Source organism: Lutra lutra, chromosome 2, assembly GCF_902655055.1.
Source record: "Lutra lutra chromosome 2, mLutLut1.2, whole genome shotgun sequence".
Classification (NCBI taxonomy): Eukaryota; Metazoa; Chordata; class Mammalia; order Carnivora; family Mustelidae; genus Lutra; species Lutra lutra.
Genome location: NC_062279.1, coordinates 66,344,191 through 66,366,766, shown reverse-complemented (window position 1 = coordinate 66,366,766; position 22,576 = coordinate 66,344,191). Strand labels below are relative to the sequence as shown.

The window sequence follows — 22,576 nt, the reverse complement described above, 5'->3', positions numbered from 1 at the left end:
AGTTATCACCGTAAATAACTATAGTATAGTTATGAACTCATTACGGCAGATGGGAAAAAAACTAGCAAAACATATTTGTCCAAAGTCCTCAACCATTGTTTATGGATGGCCCAGCAAACATCTGTTTATCAAGCATTTATTCCTTCCTTTCTTCCTGTGAATTCCCTTACTTCCCTTTGACTCCTAGTTCCTTCTTAGTCCAGAATGACCTGTATACCTCATGTTGCCTGTCTTTGGAATCTCACATTTTTTTCTCCCTTTTTGTAATTGAGGTATAATTTACATACAGTAAAGTACACAAATATTAAGCAAACAACTTGATAAATATTTTCATTTGTGTATCCCTCAGTAACTACCACTCAGATCAAGCTAAAGAGCATTTCTAACATCACAGCACACTCATTTACACCCATCCCACTAGCAATGACATCCTCAAAAACCACTAGGATTCTCACCCCATTCCCATAGATCAGTTTTTTTGGGGGGGAGGGTGAGGAGGAAAGGTAATTTTTTTTACTTGAAGTGTAATTAACATAGTGTTATATTAGCTTCAGGTGTATACAAGACAGTGATTCAAAAATTCTATACATTATTCAGTGCTCATCAAGATAAGTGTATTCTTGATCTCCTTTATCTATTGCATCTCTCTCCCAACCACTTTCCCTCTAGCAACCATCAGGTTTATTCTCTATATTTAAGAGTCTGGTTTTGTTTTTGTTTTTTTCTTTGTGTTGTTTCTTAAATTCCACATATGAATGAAATCATATGGTATTTGTGTTTCCTGTCTTCTTTCATTTAGCATTATATCCTCTAGGTCCATCCTGGAATCTCATGTTTATGTGGATTCCCTGCATGTACAAAATTAAACATGATTTTCTCCTGTTAATTTGTCTCATGTCTATTTGATTCTGAAGCCAGCCAGAAGAATATTAAAGGACAGAGAAAATTTTTTCCTCCCCAACATCTGGATTTTCCAATAAGAATGAGCTGATTTTACTTCGGGGATAATTTCCTCTTAAAAGAAAAAAAAATGTATATAAAAATATGGATAGGGATACTTAATTATATTAAAAATAGTGTTAAAATGGAAGGATTATGCATTTGAATTTCCTATATTTTCTAGACTTTCAGTAATCGTATTTTTAAACTAAAAAAAATTAAATCTATAAGTAACTCTAGAAGTCATTTTTTGTCAAGCATATAATTACTCCTTAACCTGTTCTTTTCATTTTGCAGATTCTACTTAAAGAATAATTTTGCCTCACAATGTATAATTACACAGACTGTTGATGAACCCCAGGTAAAAGTGCATTGCTCTAAAACAAAAACAAAAAATCTGAAATAACCTGATTAGCCTATTAGCTCTGTCTTATCCCTCCATCTTTATAGCTAAAGCCTTTCACAGAGCCTGACTTGAGAAGGCTTACAGCACAACTGTGAATAGTGTTGGTGGGGGGAGGGGCTGGAACACACTTGCTGGGTATGAATTCCAGCTCCACCACCAGCTGTGTGTGATTTTGAATAGGTTACTTTTATTTCTGTTTTAGTTTCTCCAATGTAAAACGGGAATTGTAATACCTCCTAAGGTTGTTGTGAGGATTAGCAGAGAAGACTAATATAAAGCACTAATGCCTGGCGTAGTAAGCTATTAGCTTTTATCTATTAGCTAATTAGGTTGTGAGGTATTATTCTAAGCATTGTAAAATACATATGTAACAAACTGTAATTTTTTTAAAGATTTTATTTATTTATTTGACAGAGATCACAAGTAGGCAGAGAGGTAGGCAGAGAGAGAGAGGAGGAAGCAGACTCCCCGCTGAGCAGAGAGCCTGATGTGGGGCTCGATCCCAGGACCCTGGGATCATGACCTGGGCCGAAGGCAGAGGCTTTAACCCACTGAGCCACCCAGGCGCCCCACAAATTGTATTTTTAATCATCATTATAATCACTGAAAAATACATTTTAACAAAAATGAAATGAATTTAATACAATTTTATGATCCAAACATGACTCCAGCTTAGACATCAAAGGATAAATAAGGAAACAGAACAGTTTGCTGTGATGTCATTTTTATCTCAGCTACACTTTACATTGCATAATTCATTACAAGTTTAATTGTTTTTCTTAAACATCTCTTCTCCTAATTTGCAACTGCAGTAACTACTAACAGAATTCTGGTGTTTACTCCAGTTTCCCATTAAAAAGGAGAAAATATTATTTAAATTCAAGGGAAACTGTTTATACAATGGACTCCAGAATGGCAAAACAGAAGTTTTACTTTGACAAAAAAATAAGAGGGATATCTAAATGTTTCCTTCTTTCTTCCCACTTTCTAGACCACTCTTTGAAAAGAGGGGTTCATTAGATCAAAACCTAAGATTAAGGTCCCCCCACCCTTAAATCTTAGATTAGTGATCAAAGAACAAATGAATATTTTCTCCCTGAACTTCCTGAAGTACTGAAAAATCCCACTAGTTACTCTCACTCTGTTGATTCCTGATTGGGATACATTTTCCATTGCCTGAGACAGATGAGGTCTACCCACACTTTAGAGGTATAAATGTATCTAATAAGACAAAACACAGTCATCTGGACCTCTATTATCTACAAAAACAAAATGCAAGCATTGGGCGCAGTATGAGAATTAAAACCAAACTCTGTCCTCTTCCACTTCAAGGAAAAATTATATCAGGATTAAATGAAACATAAAAAAATACTCAAAAATAGATATCAATTATTTGATTTTTATGTAGCAATTTCTGAGAAGAGATTGCTTTAACTAAGAATGATCAGGTCACTACAAAGAAAAGAAACTTCACTAGAAACTGTGCTGCCAGAAAAGATATAAAAATAAGTTATTTATATTATGGCACCCATGAAATAATTAAACTTTTGAAAAAGTGAGGATGGAAACCTTCATAAACATTGACTGATAAAATGAAGTCCCTCAAATGATCCCCAAGGAGGATCCCACTGCATGTAGATAACCTAAGACTGGCAGTGGTCCCAAAATCTGGAAGTATTTTACCCCCAAGCATCAACTGCTAGCAATTTCTGAGTCTGTTTTGCCTCTGCCTATGACAAGAATCAACTTGTTCCAAAATTCTACTAAATGTGTTTCTTTTATGTTAAAACTCTGCTGTTTCTGGGAAAGCTAAAAGTTAGAATTTTTTACACATGTGGACAAAAGCTATATTTGGATCTTTTATTCTCTTAACAGAATAAAGACAGTTTTAAAAGAACTCCCCTGCTGCAGTTTATTATAAGGAAGTAACTCCTTTGAAAAATTTTAAAAGTAAACCTCCTTCTCCTATTCAATTCCTTCAATTTAAAGATTCAAGATCTTATTTAAAAAAGAAAAGCAGTTAATCTAAATTAATTGTAAGTTTAAAAAAACTACTTAAGAATAGTCATGACTTCTTTTTACAGATTTTTTTCTAGCCATTTCATCTGTAAGTACATAGGTTGTGCATTTTTTAAAAATTGATAACCATAGCATCACTTTTAAGTAGTAAATACCTAAAATCCCACAAGATTAAATCATGCTTTCTTAGACTTCTCTTTAAATACATGTAAAAATGGGACATCTTTATTTAATCCCCTATAAGCTGTCCTGCCCAACTGTATGTTAGCGTCATACAACAAAGACAAAATTGAAAGCTAGGACAACAAAGACTATAAACCATGACATGCTGACACACCTGTCTCAACCAGGTAAGAACTAGACAGACAGGCTAAGTGAACAGCTATAAGTTTTGAAATAAAGTTTAGCATGTGGCCTAAATGGTAACAAAGTTAACATTCAAAGAAGTATTCCTTTTGGAATCATTTCACTTACTTGACACCACAATTTCTGAATCTTAACACTATTGACCCTTCGGGCCCCAAGAATTATGCTGTCTCTGTTCTGTGCACCATAGGATGGACAGCAGCATTCCTGGCCTCTACCTACTACATGATAGTAGACTCTCCATCCCCAGTCACGGCATCAAAATAAAGACTCCACTGTATGGGGGACAGATGGTAACCACTTACTGTGGTGAATACTGTGTAATGTAGAGAACTGTCAAGTCACTATGCTGTACACCTGAAATGAATATAACCTTGTATGTTAACTGTACTTCAATAATAAAAATTAAAAAAAAAAAAGAAAAAGATTCCAGACATTGCTAAATGTCCCCTAGAGGTGAAATGGTACTCAGTTGAGAACCATTGCTCTACACTAAAGAAAACCCAAGAGTTAACATGGATAAAACCCTAAAACTTCAACAAAACAAGTTGAAGTGATTTATAAAGAGATAGAAAATGCATGAGTTAGTTCTTCTAATTAAGTCAAACCTTGTAAATGAATTCAATACTACCAGGAAGATGTGACCATCCATTTTGATGAAGAGAAGTTCAAGGGACATTGTTTTAACAACATAAATGCTACTAGCACACGACACTTTAATCAGGAAAGCTCTCAAGCTCATAAAAGATAACCAAGGCCCCTTAAGACTCTAGGATAGGTGACAGGATGAGATCAGTGACTATTTATGATGAACTGCCTATAAGTTGTTTCATCTCTATCCTTGTGTTAAAGACCGGACTGATTCAAGATGAAAACAACACGTCTGATCCGGAAGTAACCAGGAAAAAACATAAAAGTTAAGATGACCTAAAATTTCGTGTAAAGACAACTCATTAATAGATCTCAGTTCTGTTCTCATTCCTTTCTCTTCACCTACGCAAAGCTGCCCTTTCCCTGAAAATCTTCAGAGAACAGATCATTTTACAAGCCATAAAAAAATGATTTTACAAAATAAAATCAAAATGAACATGGCCTGTTTAAAGGTTTATGTTAATCTTTTTTTTTTTTAAAGATTTTATTTACTTATTTGACAGACAGAGATCACAAGTAGGCAGAGAGGCAGGCAGAGAGAGAGAGGAAGCAGGCTCCCTTCTGAGCAGAGAGCCCAAAGCGGGGCTCGATCCCAGAACCCTGAGATCATGACCTGAGCCGAAGGCAGAGGCTTTAACCCACTGAGCCACCCAGGCGCCCCATTAATCTTAAACATAAGACAAATTTCTTATGCTATTTCAAAGCAAGAAACAAATGTTCTCGTTATAACACAAACCAACCAAACATTCAGACTTCAAGTCTTAAATTCCAAGTCCAGTGTTTTATCAGCGTGGCAAGAAAACTATAGCTTTTAAGGATACCTGGCCCTCTACAAGTATAACATCCAAAGTTGTGCCTAGCAAAAGTAAAAGCTACAATTTTTCCAAAGAAATATTTTATTTGAAAGTTTAAAGAGATCTCTTTTCTTTGCACATGGGAAATAGTGTTGTAAGCTCTATTAGGAATAGTGGCAAAAGAGATTCCTGCAACAGTTTATTGCCACAGGCTAAAATTTCAAAGATTAACTCATAATGTTTTAATCTTTACAACTGATTGAAATCAGTCTTTGTTTTCCTTCTCAGTGCTTATTTTTTGCTTCTAAGCGGACATGAGAAAGTAGTAGAAATCAGAACAGCAAATACTGGATTTCTGATGGCAACTATAATTGTGTTTCCTTCTGAAGTAGTTTAAAAAAAAAACTTCCTCTACTTCTCTTTCTTAACACAAAATTGAAAACATACTACAGAGTTGTTTTTCTTGCTTTTTCCACTCAACATTTTCCCAGGTCTTTAAACATCCCCCAACCATAATTTTCAATGGCCACTATTATATTCTATGGTAATATCATTTAGCTGTTTTCTATATTAGGGATTTTAAGTTGTTTTCAATCTTTTGCTCTTATTGCTGAAATAAAAATTCTTATGCATAATTATGTTTGCATCTCAGATGATTTTGGATAAATTCCTAGAAGTTAATATACAAGTTCAAATAGTAAGAACATTTGTATAGTTGTACAAAACAAATTGCTTTCCATAAAGATTAAGAAATTTATACTTCCATCTTTCTTTGAAAATGTCAATTCACTGCAGATCCAAAAATAATAAACATTTTTTTAAACCTGTCCATTTTAAACATCAAAAGCACCATCACATTGATTTCATTCATTTTTTTAGAGATTGAACATTTTTTATACTTTGTATTTCCAATTCTATCTTTTCAAATTGTGTCATCTTTTATTCATCTTGGCATTACAGTGTTTTTTTAAATATTAAACTACTATAACTCAATATAAAAGATATAAACCTTGCTTATGACACTCAGAAGTTTTTATTTTGTATGTTATCCAACCAACCTCTCCCCTTGTGATTTTGCACAATTTTTATGCTTAGAAAATCCTCTCCCATTTCAACCCAACTATTGACATATTTTCTTTTACTTCTTTTGTTTCATTTGACATCTATATTTTTAAAACACCTGGAATTTATTTTTGCTATAGTATGAGGAGGATGATTTAATATCTGGTAGTGTAAGAGCCCATTAATCATTATTTCCAAATTTTTTCCCTCTTTTTCCAGATTAGTTTTTGAAATCACTTAGGTATTCATCCTCCTAAAAATATCATTTAGATTCTTATTGAAATTGCAATAAAACTATAAATAAAAATCAGGGAGAATATGTAGAAGAATGTTGAATACTGGTGCTGTCAGGCAATTATCCCATACCTGTCATAGATAATAACTTCCCGTGTTGTATTTGTTTATGCCAATACATTGGCTTTTTGTTTCAGATAGTATTTCTTAGAAGTGTATTAGAGAATTCACCCTCCATTTATTACTAAATCTTTAACTGAATGTCAGCTTTGTATTTTGTCAAATGTCTTTGTAGCCTTTCTGGGATTCTGTATGCCATTATGCTTTACCCTCTAGATCGCATGTATAAACCGGTTTCTTAACAGTAAACCATCCTTTAGTTCCTGTCATTAAATCCTACTCTTAGCAGTACAGTCTTCTTTAACATGTGGATAATCTAGGTTGCTTGTGCTTTAGTTAACATTTTTTTTTAAGGATATTCATTCATTCATTCATTCATTCATTCGACAGATAGAGATCATAAGCAGGCAGAGAGGGAGAGGAGGAAGCAGGCTCCCCGCTGAGCAGAGAGCCCGATGTGGGGCTTGATCCCAGGACCCTGGGATCATGACCTGAGCCGAAGGCAGAGGCTTTAACCCACTGAGCCACCCAGGCGCCCCTTTAGTTAACATTTTTATGTATTGATATTTCTAGTCCAGAATTTTTCTGAAGATAATTTTTTGGATAATTATTAAAATTTCAATGATCGCCCATTTCAATTAGATGTTTAACTTCTGTATTTCACTTCCATTTTCCCTGAACAATATTCATTTAGAGATTTCCAAATCTGGGTCTCAATTTTTAAAATCTCACCTGCATTTACTGTTTGTATGCCATTCAGGTTGTTGAATTTGGCATATTTATGATTTCCGTTTTTCTTTTTGTTAGGTGTCTTAAATGTTTGTCTCTATATTTCCTGTCTTCCTGTGTCAACCCAGAATTAGTTGTTTGAATTACCAAATCTTTTAGTCTAATTCATTTTTATTTACTTGCAGAACTAATCTTAAGGTGTTTTGTGTTGTGTTGTGCTATTAACTCAATCTATAAACTGTCTACTTCCATTCATACTGTGAACCTATCTTGGACAGGCTGCTATGAAGTGTTGTGCCTTCCAACCGTCAAGTTAATTAATTAATCAGAAAAGTCATAACCTCATTATGATCTACTGGAATTTTTAGAACTTATTTTTTAAATTTTGTTAATGTTTCAGGAAACAACTGACTAACTAGATCTAGTGTTAGGAAATTAGAAAAGTACTTTAACTATGTTTCTCCAGAAGGCACTGCTCCAGTGTTTCTCAGCACTATATGAACTAAACACTTCAGAATAAATTAAGTGTATTATAGGGAAAAAACAAAATGGAATGAAGAAACAAACTGGATTCTGGAAACTATAATGCCTAACACAATGTAAATACAAACAATTTAACTTTATTGAAATTAGGAAAAAAGACATCTCAGAAGTCTTTCTCTTTAGGAATAATCTGATTGTGGCAAAACTCTATATTTATGCATTCTTGAAATTTGCTCAATTTTTCTTCTTTAGCCCATTAGATTTCCCAGTATATAGATTTCCTGGTATATATTTGGCTTGTCTTTTCCTGTGTAATTTTTGTATATTTTTCAGAAACGCTGATTAATGGGGCACCTGGACAGCTCAGTTGGTGTCCGACTCTTGATTTCAGCTCAGGTCATGATTTCAGGGTCATGGCATTGAGCCCTGCTTTGGCCTCTATGCTGCATATGGAACCTGCTTCAGATTCTCTCTCCTCTCCCTCTGACCCTAGTCCCCACACACATACATACACCCCTCTCTCAAACAAAAAAGAAACAACAAAAACAAACAAACAAAAAAGAAATGCTAATTGCCTCCCTTGTGCTCTATGAAATTATATGGGCATTTTTATGAAAGAAAAGCACTTTTTCGAAAGGCATTTTCCATATTATATGTAGGTGGGGGGGAAAGGCTTTTCTAAAAATGTTAAATCTCTTCAATTTTGACTCCTGTGATTTACCAAACCCATAATGACTCTACTAGTCAATAGGTGTTCTTATTCTTAAACAGAGAACATCTTTTGGATGTTAGTGAAATGTAGACTTCTGAGGGGAAAATGTAAGTTGAAGAGGCTTCCCTCTGAAGTCTACATTTCACTAACATCCAAAAAATGAATAATGCAATTAAAACATGGGCAGAAGACATGAATAGACATTTTCCCAAAGAAGACATCCAGATGGCCAACAGACACATGAAAAGATGCTCAACATCAGTCATCATCAGGGAAATACAAATCAAAAGCACAATGAGGTATCATTTCACACCTTTAGAATGGTTGAAATAAAAAATGCAAGAAACAGCAAGTTTTGGTGAGGATGTGGATTAAAAGGTGCTCTCTTGCATTGTTGGTGGGATTGCAAACTGGTGCAACCACTCTGGAAAATTACATGGAGGTTTTTTTCAAAAAGTTAAAAATAGAACTACCCTATGATCCAGCAATTGCACTAGGAGGTATTTACCCAAAGGATACAAAAATACAAATTCAAAGGGATACATATACTTGGATGTTTATAGCAGCATTGTCAACAAAAGCCAAATTATGGAAATAGCCCAAGTGTCCATTGACTGATGAATGGATAAAGAAAATGTGGTGTGTGTGTGTGTGTGTGTGTGTGTATTATATAAGCATATATATTTATATAGATAAAAATACATCTAAAATAAAAATATTACTCAGCCATTAAAAAATATAAAAATAAAATCTTGCCATTTAGAACTACATAGTTGAGGCTAGAGTGTTTATGCCAGGCAAAATAAGTCGGTCAGAGAAAGACAAAATACCATATGATTTCACTCATATATGGAATTTAAGAAACAAAACAAATGAGCAAAGGGAAATAAGAGAGAGAGAGGCAAACCAAGAAACAGACTCTTAACTACAGAGAACAAACTGATGGTTACCAGAGGGGAGGTGAGTTGGGGGATGGGTTAAATAGGTGATGTGGATTAAGGAAGGTACTTGTGATGAGCACCCGGTGTTAGATGGAAATGGAAGTGTTGAATCACTAGACTGTACACCTGAAACTAATATCACACTGTATATTAGCTAACTGGAATTTAAATACAAAGTAAAAAAAAAAAAAAGATAAGTTGTTTACATTTCCCTTTCAGTGACCATAAGAAGTACAGATTTCTCTATATACACTTTTGAGGTATTTGGATAAAGACACAGGTGAGCCACTCACATTTTTCATGATACATGCTAATACAGACACACACACATCTCACGTAGGAGTATTTGAATAATTTCTAGCAGACTATGAAATTCTTTGTCAAATACGTAACCACCATGATGCACAGGGAGTTCAACAGTGAGATGGAGGGCTGGGGGTTGGTAAACCTCCTACCTGCTTTCCGTCCAGTGTGCAGAGCCTCTTGACTACCCCCGAATCTAGTTTAATGGCTTCGGTGATGTCAGTCAACACCTGTTCAAAGGAATGAGCAGTCTTCTTATTTAGAAGGATCCGCACCGCTTTTCTAGGCTTCACTCCACTTCGAATCACAGTCACTAATTTGGGTTTGATGAAATCTTTACTTTCCTTCACTTCACTTTTCACTGAGGAGGGAGCAGCCAAGGCTCGTGTTGTCCCACCCTTGATGTTCACAGACCAGTTTGGATTAACATTTTTGGTGTAATCAACTTTACGAAATGGTTCATTTGATGCACACACGTAACTCTCACCTAAAAGGCAAAAAATCAGTTTAATTAGCATGATTATCCCCACCACAGAAGCACTGTCTCTTAAGAACAAATGCTGGAGACCCATAAAGTGAACTCCTAAATGTAAGAGGTGCACTGCAAGGGGAATTCACATCTTTTTCCTTTGGCATTCTGCCCATTCTCCCTTTCTATTTAAACATCTAGATTGTTTTTGAGAGAATAACACACATTACAGCTTGAAAGCACCAGACAAATGAAACAAGAGAGACTAGGGCTTTATTCTGATCAAATATGTCACCCTGGATAATTCCTCTGCACTTTGATTCTCAATATCGTTGTCTGTAAATTGAAGCTGTTGAATCAGGTGAATTCTAGTGTACTTCCTAATTCCAAAATCTATTAATTAAAAAAAAAATCTCATTCTGGAAGAAATAATTGTATCACAAAATAACTTATTCGTATAAAGAAATGAAACTATTTTTGTCCTTACAACCACAAATTTCAGTCCCCATTGAAGAACGATTACTCCATCTAAACATACCTCCAAAAATATATTAAGTCATAGTATCATTTACTCAACTAATGAATTACTGCAAAAAAGGAAGGAAGAGTTCTGACAGCTTGAAGAAATTTACCTCAGGCACTTTATTTCTTAATTAATGAACGTGAATTTAAAATAATTAGCTCAAATAGACAACCTTCTCTATATCTACTTAAATGGTAAAGAATGTTAAATAGTTTAAAATGATGTGTCTGGGTGGCTCAGTCAGTTAAGCTACCGGCTCTTAATTTTGGCTCAGGTCATGATCTCAGGGCAGCCCCACACTGGGCTCTGTACTCAGTGGGGAGTCTGCTTCTCTCCTCCTCTCTCTCCCCGCTCCCTCTGCCCCTTCCCCGACTCATGCAGGCAGGCAGGTGCTCTCTCCCCTAAATAAACAAATCTTTTTGAAAAACAAATAAAATGTGTTCAATATTCATGCAGACTTCTGCTTAATTTTTATTAAGCAAAACATAAAAACTGTACTATTTGTTGACCGGTTTACTAACTCAATGTTCATTAATTTTAAGTTCCAAAATTAGAGGTTGAAAAGTAATGATTTTTATAAGGCTGAAAATCATAATTATATGTTTAAAAAAATCACACTTTTCTTTCAGGAAACTCAGAAGTCACCTAATTCTTTTATCCTCACCTGTTTGGCATACAGGGCAAGAGGATTACACTCTAAGATTTTCTCTAAGATAGTTTCTAACTCAAAAAGAATCCAGTATTTTTTCACATATTCAGTGTAACAATCTCACTATTGATAGAATAATCATATGATACAAGCATTAAGGGTTGTTCATGCTTAAAACAAAAATAACCAAAATGGTGAAAGGCAATGCCTAAGAAAAACCCATTAATATAAATATAATATTTAACTATTATCAGGATGTTCGTAAAATCCTAATGAATAGGTAACTTAAAGACTCCCAAAGGCACACAATTCAATAAAAGATCAGGCATATAAGAAGAGTCTAAAAAGAGAAGTAATGCCTTCTGTTAAAGGTGTAATTAGGCCACTGTGTAAGAAAACTAGGGAACCAGCCACAGGCTCTTCTGCTGCTTCCACACCAGTAATCAGAAAGCTGGCATAACCATCACCATTTAGTTAGAGATTTTCCATCTTTGTAGGTTTATCTAAGTGACTTTTCACAATGTAATCATCTGGGAAAATGGCATGTAATTTCAAACACACATATGAATTTAATAAAACAGAACTATACATCACATGCGTGTATTTACAAGCAAAAATAAACACGATTTTGCTTTAATTTTATAGAGAATACAAGTCTCACATTGAAAAGCTCTAAATAAAATTTAATTGTATGTTCTGATTCAAAATATTAAGATGAAGAAAGAAAAGGAAATTTCAGCAAGAAACAGTGTTTTTTTTTCCCCCTAAGGGCAGGGAGAAGTCAGCTGGAGAAAAGCCTTTCCCAATATAAAGCGAAAACACAATAATAAAAAGAAACCAAATAAGAGCAAATTTAGTATGTCAGATTTCCTTGATCAACTCTGCACAGCTGACATATCAACGAGGTGAGCTGCCTTTTCAATTCATCTGTATTTTGCCTCTTTATACAGGTTCAATACATCAGAATGATTAGGTAAAGGAAGTCTGTCTTTTGTTTATGTATGGTTACAGATACATTTTAATTCCCTCCTCTCCCCTCCTCCCTTCATACTGTCTTATTAAAATGTGTAGATCAGTTCTATAAAATGTAAGTTTTGACCATAGATACCCATTTTGGCATTCTTGGCATACAACATTTCAGCAAAAAGGTTCAAGACACAGTTTGAGGTCACACCTGTGTTTCCATATACTGGGCACATAAAACCCTATAGCAGAGATGTCATACCTTGAGGACCATAGCAACCAAGATACCCAGGCTAGCTTCCCTTGTTATGTCCCCACCCTGATCAAACCATGTCCTGATGGTAATTTTGTCAGTAACATAGATTTGCCTATAGGAGAGAACATGCTGACAAAAGAATTTAAGATTTTGTTCCTTGGGCAGTTACAGCTCTTGCTGTTAACCAAATAATAAATTATTATTCTGTTAGGGACGAGGCACCTACAAGACTGATTACAAGCAATCAGCTTCTATCCACCAGATTCTTGCTACTGTAGGGATTCTGGTTTAAGATGTTATCTCCCTGCCAACTTGTCACTTTCCCCTTCCTCCTCATCCTGGTAGAAACATCACTTTCTACTGAAACTTACTCAGCTAGAAACCTAGGCATCACCCTTCATTCTTCTGGCTTCCCTACATACTACATTTCTGACATCAAGTTCTACCCGCCCTCTTTTCTAATAGTTCTCAAACTGTCCACCCTCTGTGCCCTTACCACCACCCACTTCCTACTGGATCATTGCAAGAATGTTGGTTTCTGCTCATTCCCCAATAACATAACAAACAGCAGTACATTTTATGCTATTGATACAGCTGAAAAAGTGTACCCTCAAGTAATGAGTTTTGACATCCTGATAAAATACTACATTCTGAAAGGATTTTTAAATTTTTTGTCAATACATAGTAAAAATTACACTGACTCAAAGAAGGAAAAGATAAGCATCTCATTTATAATTAGAGCTAAACTAAGATATAAATAGGTATGTCTGTGTGTACACACACACACAGGATGAACATGAATATATGAAAAATAAGCCTGTCTCTTGAAGTCCAGAATTCATCTGACTTTAACAGCTAGATCTCATTATTATTATAAGCTGGTCTGATGCCCACAGTCAGACCTGCGTTCTTCGCTGGGATATAATCTCAAATAATATCTGTATCAAATAAAGTCACTCGGAGACTATGGTAAGGTGACACAAAAACAAGTTCACTGTGCAACCCACAAAATACCAAACGTCCTCCTGTCACACTCAGTGAACGACTGCCACGGCCTTACCAATTACAGCTTTTTCCTCAATCTATTCTGTGTTCCAAGTTTAATGAGATACTCAGTCACAGAATTGTCCTTCCTTCTAACAGCACCCAATACAGAGCAAGTCCTTGCTTCCCCAGATCCTCTGAAATTATCCAATCAAAGCCCATATTTTATGACAAGTCAAATACCTTCTTACTGAGATGCCCCCATGGTATTATACAACATACATTCTCTTTGCTGCAGTGAATCATAAACTCAACATGTTCAACTACAGGTATCTTCTTGATGGTCTCTGGCTGAAGAGAACTGAGATACACACACACACACACTCATTCTCTCTCTCCCTCTTTCCAATAACAGTTCTTTGACCACAGGGGGAAGTCATTTTGGAAATTATGATCATGTGAATACTAAATACAAAGAAACTGTTTTATATATGGAAAGAAGATGGATAAAAGCATAAGGTGGTTATAAAACTTACTGTTTTCATCCACAACACAGATAGAAAGTCTCTGAATTTCCTTTAAGGCACTACAGTGACATGGATGTGGCTTCTTATCACTGATATTTGTTCAAAGACACTACTTTGTAGTTAGCAGACTGTCAAATTAAGTGCCTACAGTTGTGTAATACAACCTGCATATTAACCATTAATGTTCACCTTTACTCGACCCAAGACTCTGCCTCCTCTAAGAGGCAAGAGGATATTAAATGCTAGGAACTCTCCAATGTCTTGTCTCTGGAAGCCTTCATCCTCACAAATGTGTTCAGGCTGGGCCAATTTCTCCCATCTTGTCTCCCTTGGCAGTAATAGGGTAGCCACCTCCTACTGGATGTGAGTACCACGTTTCTGTGTCCTCATACTGCAGTTTCAGGGACATTCTTCTCTCCTCCATTTAACTAGGCAGCCCTCTCTACAAGATTAGATACACATACCTCCCACCTTAAACACACACAAATCCTCCCCCTCTTCATTCCTCATCCCACTCTACCTAATGTGCTTTTGGCTTCCATTCACTGCTGAATTAAAAAAAAAAAAACACACACAACACACACACAAAACTCTCCTCATCTGTTTTTTTTCCCCACTTCTTATTTGCTCTTAAGCTACTGTGGCATCACTTTGCTCTCTGCATTCCCCTGGCTGGAACACCCTGATCCCTGAGCATGTCTTTCCTAACTGCCAAATGCAAAGCACATCTTCCAAAGTTCACTGGGTGTCTTCTGAGGGCACTGGACACTAGTCATGATTCTCTTCTGCAAATCCTTTTTCCCTTAGCTTCCACAGTCTGAATTTATTTTGCTTTATACCTCTTACTTCTCTTGATCTGCTTTCAGAGTCCTCTTCTCCATACATCTACTTCCTCCTCTTTATACTCTCTGTGGGCAAGTGCATCCACTCCATGGCTTCAAACACCACCTATATCCTAAGGACATTTCCAGCCTAGTCCTTTCTCTTGAATTCAAGCCATATACTGAACACCTCTACTAGATTATCTATGGATATCTCACATGCTACTGTCTAAAACTAACTTCATTCCCCATTACGGCCATCTTGACCTCAAACTCTCCTCTTCCTAAATTCCTGAACTTACTGAATGAAATCACCACCTATATAGTCATCCAAGCAAAAATCAAGACTCCTGCATCTCTTCTCCCTTTCCTACATTCAACAGAATTGACAAAACTCTTGAGCTTGGTCTACGTACCTCTGGAATCTATCCTCTTTGACTCTGCCTTCTTTCATTTCTCTTTGGATTAAAGTAGTTAAGTTCTCTGTGGGGCCTCACCCCCTCATCCTCCACATAGCTGTCACAGCAAATTTTTAGAAATGTGGAGCTGATGTCTTTTGCCTGCTTCACTGCCTTAGAATAAAGACCAAACTCCTCAGCACATCACACACTTCCACCCTCATCTCCCACCACATTCCCACAGGTTCTTAAGTTAGTGTCATAGCAGTATATTTGCAATTTCCTTCTAAACTCATCATACCCTCTTATTTTCATTACTTCTTATATGTCTAAAATAACCTTCCTCCTCATCTTCTCTCTTTTTAACTGACCAGTCAAGATTAATCACTCTTGGCAAGGAGGTAAGGCAATAGGAATTTTCAAACATTGCTAAAGGGATTTTAAATAGGTTCAATCACCTAGAAAAGCATTATCTAGTACTACGTTTACAACATACACATCATATGACCCAATAATCCAACCCAGGAAAATATGCTGGAAAAACTCATGCACATGGACACTAGTGTGTATATGCGGAAACAGAGCTCAACAGCCAAAGAGGAAACATCAATCCACATGTCCCAACAGGAGAACAGACACAGAGACTGTGGGCTTGTCTTATGTACAACTATACAGTATTGAAAATGAACAAGCAAGAACCATTAGCAACAATCTGGATGAATTTTACCAACAATGGTAGGAAAAGATGACAAAAGTAAACATGTAGTAGGGTACAATTTCTCTAGAGTCCAAAACAGAAAAAATTAAACCGTATCAATCAGGGATGCCTTCATTGGTGGTAAAAGCAGGAGTCAGGCCTCTGTTATCTTGGGAAGAATTGGAACTAGGAAGGGATACAGGGAGATCTTCTCAGATTCTGGCAATACTCTGTTACTTTTTTTTTTTTAAGATTTTTTTTTTTTTTATTTGACAGAGAGAGATCACAAGTAGGCAGAGAGGCAGGCAGAGAGAGAGAGGAAGAAGCAGGCTCCCCACCTAGCAGAGAGCCCGACGCGGGGCTCGATCCCAGGACCCTGAGACCACGACCCGAGCTGAAGGCAGCAGCCCAACCCGCTGAGCCACCCAGGCGCCCCAATACTCTGTTTCTTGACATGGCTGGTGTTCATAACAACTCACTGGGCCATGCATATTTTTTGAATTTTCATAATTTTAAAATAAAATTTAAAAAATTATTCTTATAAAGTGTCTTTTTCTGGGCTTACAAAGTGTCAATTGCTCATAATCATTTATTATTTCTTTCTCTCTTCCAATGGTTCTTGGTGGAGAATTTTTTTAATCAGCTGATTTTGCTGTAAAAGTACAGATGCTCAGACCTTACCACAGTTCAACTGAATCACTAGAATCACCAGATGGTGGAAACCAGACTATGTAGGTAAGGGCTTTTAATTTCACAGGTGACTCTGGAAACAACCTCTCACTACAAACCACTGCCTAGACTGGAAACTCTTTGAAAAAAAAAAAAACTATCTTTTTCATACTCCCACATCTAGCACAATACCTGGATTGTAACAGGACTCAAACATGTTGGTCAATGTAATGACAAAATGCAACACTTAGAAATCTCATGGTTTGGATTTGCATTACTTCTAGGTAAAACATTTGCACAGTACACTGTTGATACAGAATGACCCTAGAAGGCTCAGGGTCAGGCTCCTGAAAGATGTCGTGCATGGCTGGAGACATTCTTGGATCATGCCAGCCCACCAAAATGCAACCTAAGGCATCTATGGAAATAAGCAGGATATGAAGGCTGCCTAGTATCTACTAAAATTTTTAATTCATTTCAGACCATCAAAGCATCAAGAGTCCAGGGCACATGCTTACTTATTTATTTTTTTAAAAGTCAAGTATAATTAACATACAGTGTTGTATTAGTTTCAAGTGTATAGGGTACTTTTCAGTTCAATAAATGTAATGTGTCTTTCAATCAATGGAATATGCACGCATTTACTTATATATAAAATATATGTTTTTAATATACATGAATGTTTTTAATAGCTAAATCACAGTAATTTGTCAACATTTAAATGTCAATTTACTGTTAGAAATTACAGATAGTTACATGTAACCGTATGTAGTTGGAAATTCAAATACAGTGTGTTTGGCTAGCCTACTTTTTATCAGTTCCTATAAAGTAGCTCATCCACTTCTGTTAAAATATTTACATTAACTGCCTAACCCCAGTAATTAGTTTGTAATTACAAACTATTTTTACATCCATGGCAGGAAATGAATTATACAAAATGTGGACATTGAGACTATGACATCACTTGGAGTGGAAGCAAGCACTGAACTTTATGATACACGTCTTAAGTGCAAAGGCTCTTCAAGCTGAGAGAAAAGACCCTCTCCACACATGCAGACTTAAATATGATAACATAAAAATGGAAAGACAAAGACAAAAGAAAGCTTGCCTGACACTATAAATCTAATGTTAGCAATAATCTTAGGAACCTTAATTCTTTCCTAACTTCTAAAACAGAGGAAAAAAATGCTTCCAAAGACATATAACCAAGGAAAATAAATCTGGGTATGCTGCATCTACAAAATGGTTTGATGTCCTTCATCAAGCAGAGCATTTGTGAGGCTGTCCTACTGGGTGGATTAAAATGTGCTTATCTCCATCTAAAGCACACGAGAGATGAGTTCCCACGCCCATCTGTTTAAGAAAAATACAGGGTGAGGAAAAGAAAGACTAATTTATTATTCTTTTGTGGCAAACAACTTAATCTTTTTTTTTTTTCATCCAAACTGTACAGAACCTAGAATTTAAACTAACTGGGGATCAGCAGAGTTCACCAAAGTGCACTGCTCTGGCCTTGAAGCCTATCCCACTCTGTGCGCCTTTGCTGTGTCACTGGACCATTGCTGTTGCATTCACAAAATGAATGTAATGGCCTTCGCTGAGGGGCAAGGTTGAGGACACAAAACGAGATTTCATCTAGAAGACCAATGCTCTTTTAATACCTCTGAAGGCAACTGGCTGAACCAAGTCATGTCCTCAAGTCTCATCCAGCAGTATAGTCTATGATACATTCCTTTGAGAAAGGGATACAAAAATGACTTTGAACGTCTGAATATCTATGAAGAAGCATGGCCAGAAATCCATGTTTCAGTGTTGAAATTTCAGAGTTTAACTGAAGACAAAAAAATTAGGTAAAAGTAGAAACAAAAATCCTACTCACGAACCAAAAAGCTTTATAAAGCTTACCAGCCGAAAAAGAAATTGCATCTCCTCTCCTGGTAGGATGGAACCTATAAACCATATCCAGTATCTGTTTTTTGTTCCTCATGCCTAGGGCAAGCATATTCCATAATTTATAAGAGTTCACTCTGACAATTTTAATTCTGTGCTTATTTTAATGATAGAACTTAAAATGTTTATATCATCCTATTCTGGAATATGTGAACGACTGCTTATCAATCAAATATAGCCAGACCACTCGGTGTCCAGCTTCAACTCCTTTGGTACCAAAGAGTGTAACTTTGCTGGGAGTTAATGAGGAAAAAGAGAAGTGGACTTAATCTCTGTAAAAGATGTGTTCACAGTAGGTTAAGACCAGAGGACATAATTTTACCTGTAGGAGTGGAGCTTTATTAACAATCCAAAACTGACTCCTTACCTGGCATTCTGAAATACAGCACACTGAACTCTGGATTCAGTGCCATGGTCACATTTGGGAACAATTTAGTTTGAGCAACTAGTATCTGCAGCTTTACACTGCTGTTTTTTATATTTTCATTGATTATGCGGTTTTGTTGATATTTACATCATCAATTTGTTTAGGTTGTGTTGGTGTATAAGACCTATAGTATAAGAATATACTTTTATATCAGTCTTTCTACATATTTAAGTGATAATGTAATTAAAATAATTAAGGCAATACTGAACTTCTACAAGTTAGTTGTTAGATTTTTGCATTGTTTTTCATGTTTAAGTGGCCCAAATATTGCAAAACTTTGAGAAACAATGAAATATTACAGATGCTAAGGAAGAGAGAAAGCTTCAAACAAAATGTGCCCATCTAATATTTCTCCTTTTTTTAGAGGGGGCAAGGGCAGAGGGAGAGGAAGAGAGAGAATCTTAAGCAGGCTCCATGCCCGGTGCAAAGCTCAACACAGGACTTGATCTCATGACCCTGCTATCATGACCTGAGCCGAAATGAAGAGTCAGACGCACAACCCACCGAGCCACCAAGACATCCCCCATCTAATATTTCTAAAGCAACTGAGGCATAATGGATCAAGGGTCAGTCCTTCAACTGGCTCATCATCTAAACAGAAGTAAAACTTTCCTTAACAGAGTTACCACAACTTCTGGAGACCCTTCCTTAACACCTTCTTCCTGCACCCCCAATTCTCACTGTGAGTCTGAGAAGAAGACTTGGCCCCAGTTTTAAGCAAGTGATAATGAAGATGGCTCAAAAAGATTCAATGCCAGGGGGCACCTGGGTGGCTCAGTCAATTAAGCATCTGACTCTTGATTTTGGCTCAGGTCACAATCTCAGGGTCTTAAGATGGAGCCCCATGACAGGCTCCATGCCCCACAGAGAGTCGGCTAGAGAGTCTTTCTCTCCCTCCTCCTGTGCCCCTCTTCACCCTCTCCCCACATGTTGTCTCTCAAATATTTACCAAAAAAAAAGATTCAATGCAAGTGATGAAAGATTCAGACGCCAGATGTTTGCCCAAAAAAGAGGTGATGTTAAAAAAAAAAAAAGAGGTGATGTTTGCAGAAGGGGAAATAGTAAACTATGACCACTGTCTTCAAATGTCTGAAGAGCTGCCGTGTAAAAGTCAGATAAGCCTTTTGTACCTCCAAATGGTGGCTCTAGAATATAGCAGGGAGGTTATAAGTACAGAAATTTTGGGTTAAGATGCTGAGGACCACCACCATTTATCAAAGAGCCACTGCATGCTAGGACTCCACTAAGTGTTTTATACACATTATAGGGTTCATGCAGAGCCTTCCATCTATTGGCCTTGATCACTAAACTACTGAGATGGGTTCACATCAGGCTATTTTTCAAGTTCTTTCTCTCTCAGAGGCTTGATGAACAGGAGTATAAACTGTAGTAAAATTCCTTTTCTTCTTTTCTTGATTCTGTGCCAATGAGGCAAAATACTGTTAAGTAAAAAGACCAGGATGATGGACAAATGTATTAGGGAAGAGAGCATCATCACTGCCTAGAGGAAATAATTATAATTATTATTTAAAACTTAAAGTAACCTAAAATTTGTAAAACATACAGAGTGAAGGAAGAGATAAATCGTGAAGGTATTTTAAAGCTGTATTATGAAGGGCACCTGGATGGTGAGGTCAGTTAAGAGTCCAACTCTTGATTTCAGCTCAGGTCTTGATCTCCCAGTCATGGGATCCAGACCCACATCAGGCTCTGCACTCAGCTGGGAGTCTGCTTCTATCCCCCTCCCTTCCTCTGCCCTTCCCCCTGTGTTCTCTCTCTCTCCCCCTCTCTAAAATAATTAATCTTTAAAACTTTCATTGTGATATTTTGGTTGCAAATTACAATTTAATCAATGTATAAATAATAAATAACATAGCAGGTCATAACTGGAGATTATTTTAGTCACTTTGAGATGTTAGCAAAGGTTATAGTGTAATCAAAATTACTTAAGTTGATCTCACAGCCAATTTTTTCCTATTCCTTCAGTCTACAAAGTAGCAGCTTCTGACAAATTACAGTATGCTTAGTCTACTGCCTTATTCTTCCTCTGCAAATCTAGCCAACTGTCCGGTCTTAACTAAGAAAGGTTTTTTAAGACATCTATATCCACCTATTCCCACATATTTAAAAAAATCTAAAAATGGCACAGGAGTAAAATAAATCATTGTGCTAGAGGTATTTATTGCATGGGACAAAGAAATGAATAAAACAATTGTGGTCCCAGCCCACAAAAGGTTTATGATTTTCCCTTTCCTGAGAATGTTTTATGGAGAGGAACCTCCTACAAGTTATTGAGGGTTCTAAGAATTCTATCTAAACCTGGCCGACTTTTTTTTTTTTCTTCCAGATTTTATTTTTAAGTAATATCTACACCCAATGTGGGGCTCACAACCTCAAGACCAAGAGTCATGTGCTTTACCAACTAAGCCAGCCAGGCATCCCTAAACCTGGGTGACTCCTAAAAAGGGACATAAAGCATGACAGAGCCAAGATCATTTCTCTTTCCTACTCCCAGAAGCATTTCCTAAGATAACTGAACTTTAAAGGGGAAAGGGTCTTAGCAATTACCATCTTTCATTTACAAATGAAGAAACCGAGGTCAAGGAAACTATACAGAACTATGCACAGACCTTATTTTGCAGCTGTACAAGATAATGCATTTTATTTCAGAACCCATACATGAAATATCCTAAAGCACAAATACTGTAAGCAAAGAGAAATGTTATCATCTTGATCTCAGGCCTTGGCTCCAACATCTGTTCCTCTGGAAAGCCTTGTTCATCATACTGCCCCACCTCCCTACCATTTCATTCACAGCACCTGAGCTAGAACCAATTTGTGTATGCTCATGTTCACGACCTCTCTCCCTCTAGAATGTGAGAATCTTTTTTTTTTTTTAAAGATTTATTTATTTATTTGATGGAGAGAGAGAGAGAGAGATTACAAGCAGGCAGAGAGGCAGGCAGAGAGAGAGGGGGAGAAGCAGGCTCCCTGCTGAGCAGAGAGCCCGATGCGGGGCTCGATCCCAGGACCCTGAGATCATGACCTGAGCCGAAGACAGAGGCTTAACCCACTGAGCCACCCAGGTGCCCCTAGAATGTGAGAATCTTGAGGAAAGAAACTTTCCCCTGGAACAGCACCTGGAACAAAAACAGACCTTCGATCAACAGCTATCGGAGATCAGTATCCGTAAGGTCTGGGAAGAGACTTCATGAGGCAATACTGGAAGTGGGTCTTGAAGAACCTAGGAGTCTGCTGGAGAAGGCTTGCACACCTGAGATTCAATGTTAAACTGCCACATCCTATCATCATAAATACCTTTAACGTGTACTTCTTTTACCTTCTATGTGCAAATAGCTTTTCACCCATGGGGTTTATGCGTCTTTCCTCACCATAACACATTTCAAAGAAATCCGTTTCTATCATTACCATAAAAATCTATCTTTCGGTGGGGTGGGGGAGAGGGACTCTACCCTAAGTTGGG

General features: G+C 36.8%; 1 protein-coding gene across 8 annotated transcripts in view; it reads right to left on the bottom strand.

Annotated features, from left to right (window-relative positions):
- Positions 1–22,576, bottom strand: part of DCLK2 (doublecortin like kinase 2) — a 150,122-nt gene that overhangs the window by 122,078 nt on the left and 5,468 nt on the right. For all 8 annotated transcript variants that reach the window (XR_007125137.1, XR_007125138.1, XM_047717616.1 and 5 more), the window contains exon 2: positions 9,912–10,246. Coding sequence is in view for 6 of the 8 variants with exons in the window: in XM_047717616.1 (XP_047573572.1) it covers positions 9,912–10,246 (335 nt within the window). In the remaining 2 variants the exon portion in view is untranslated. The remainder of the gene's footprint in view (positions 1–9,911; positions 10,247–22,576) is intronic.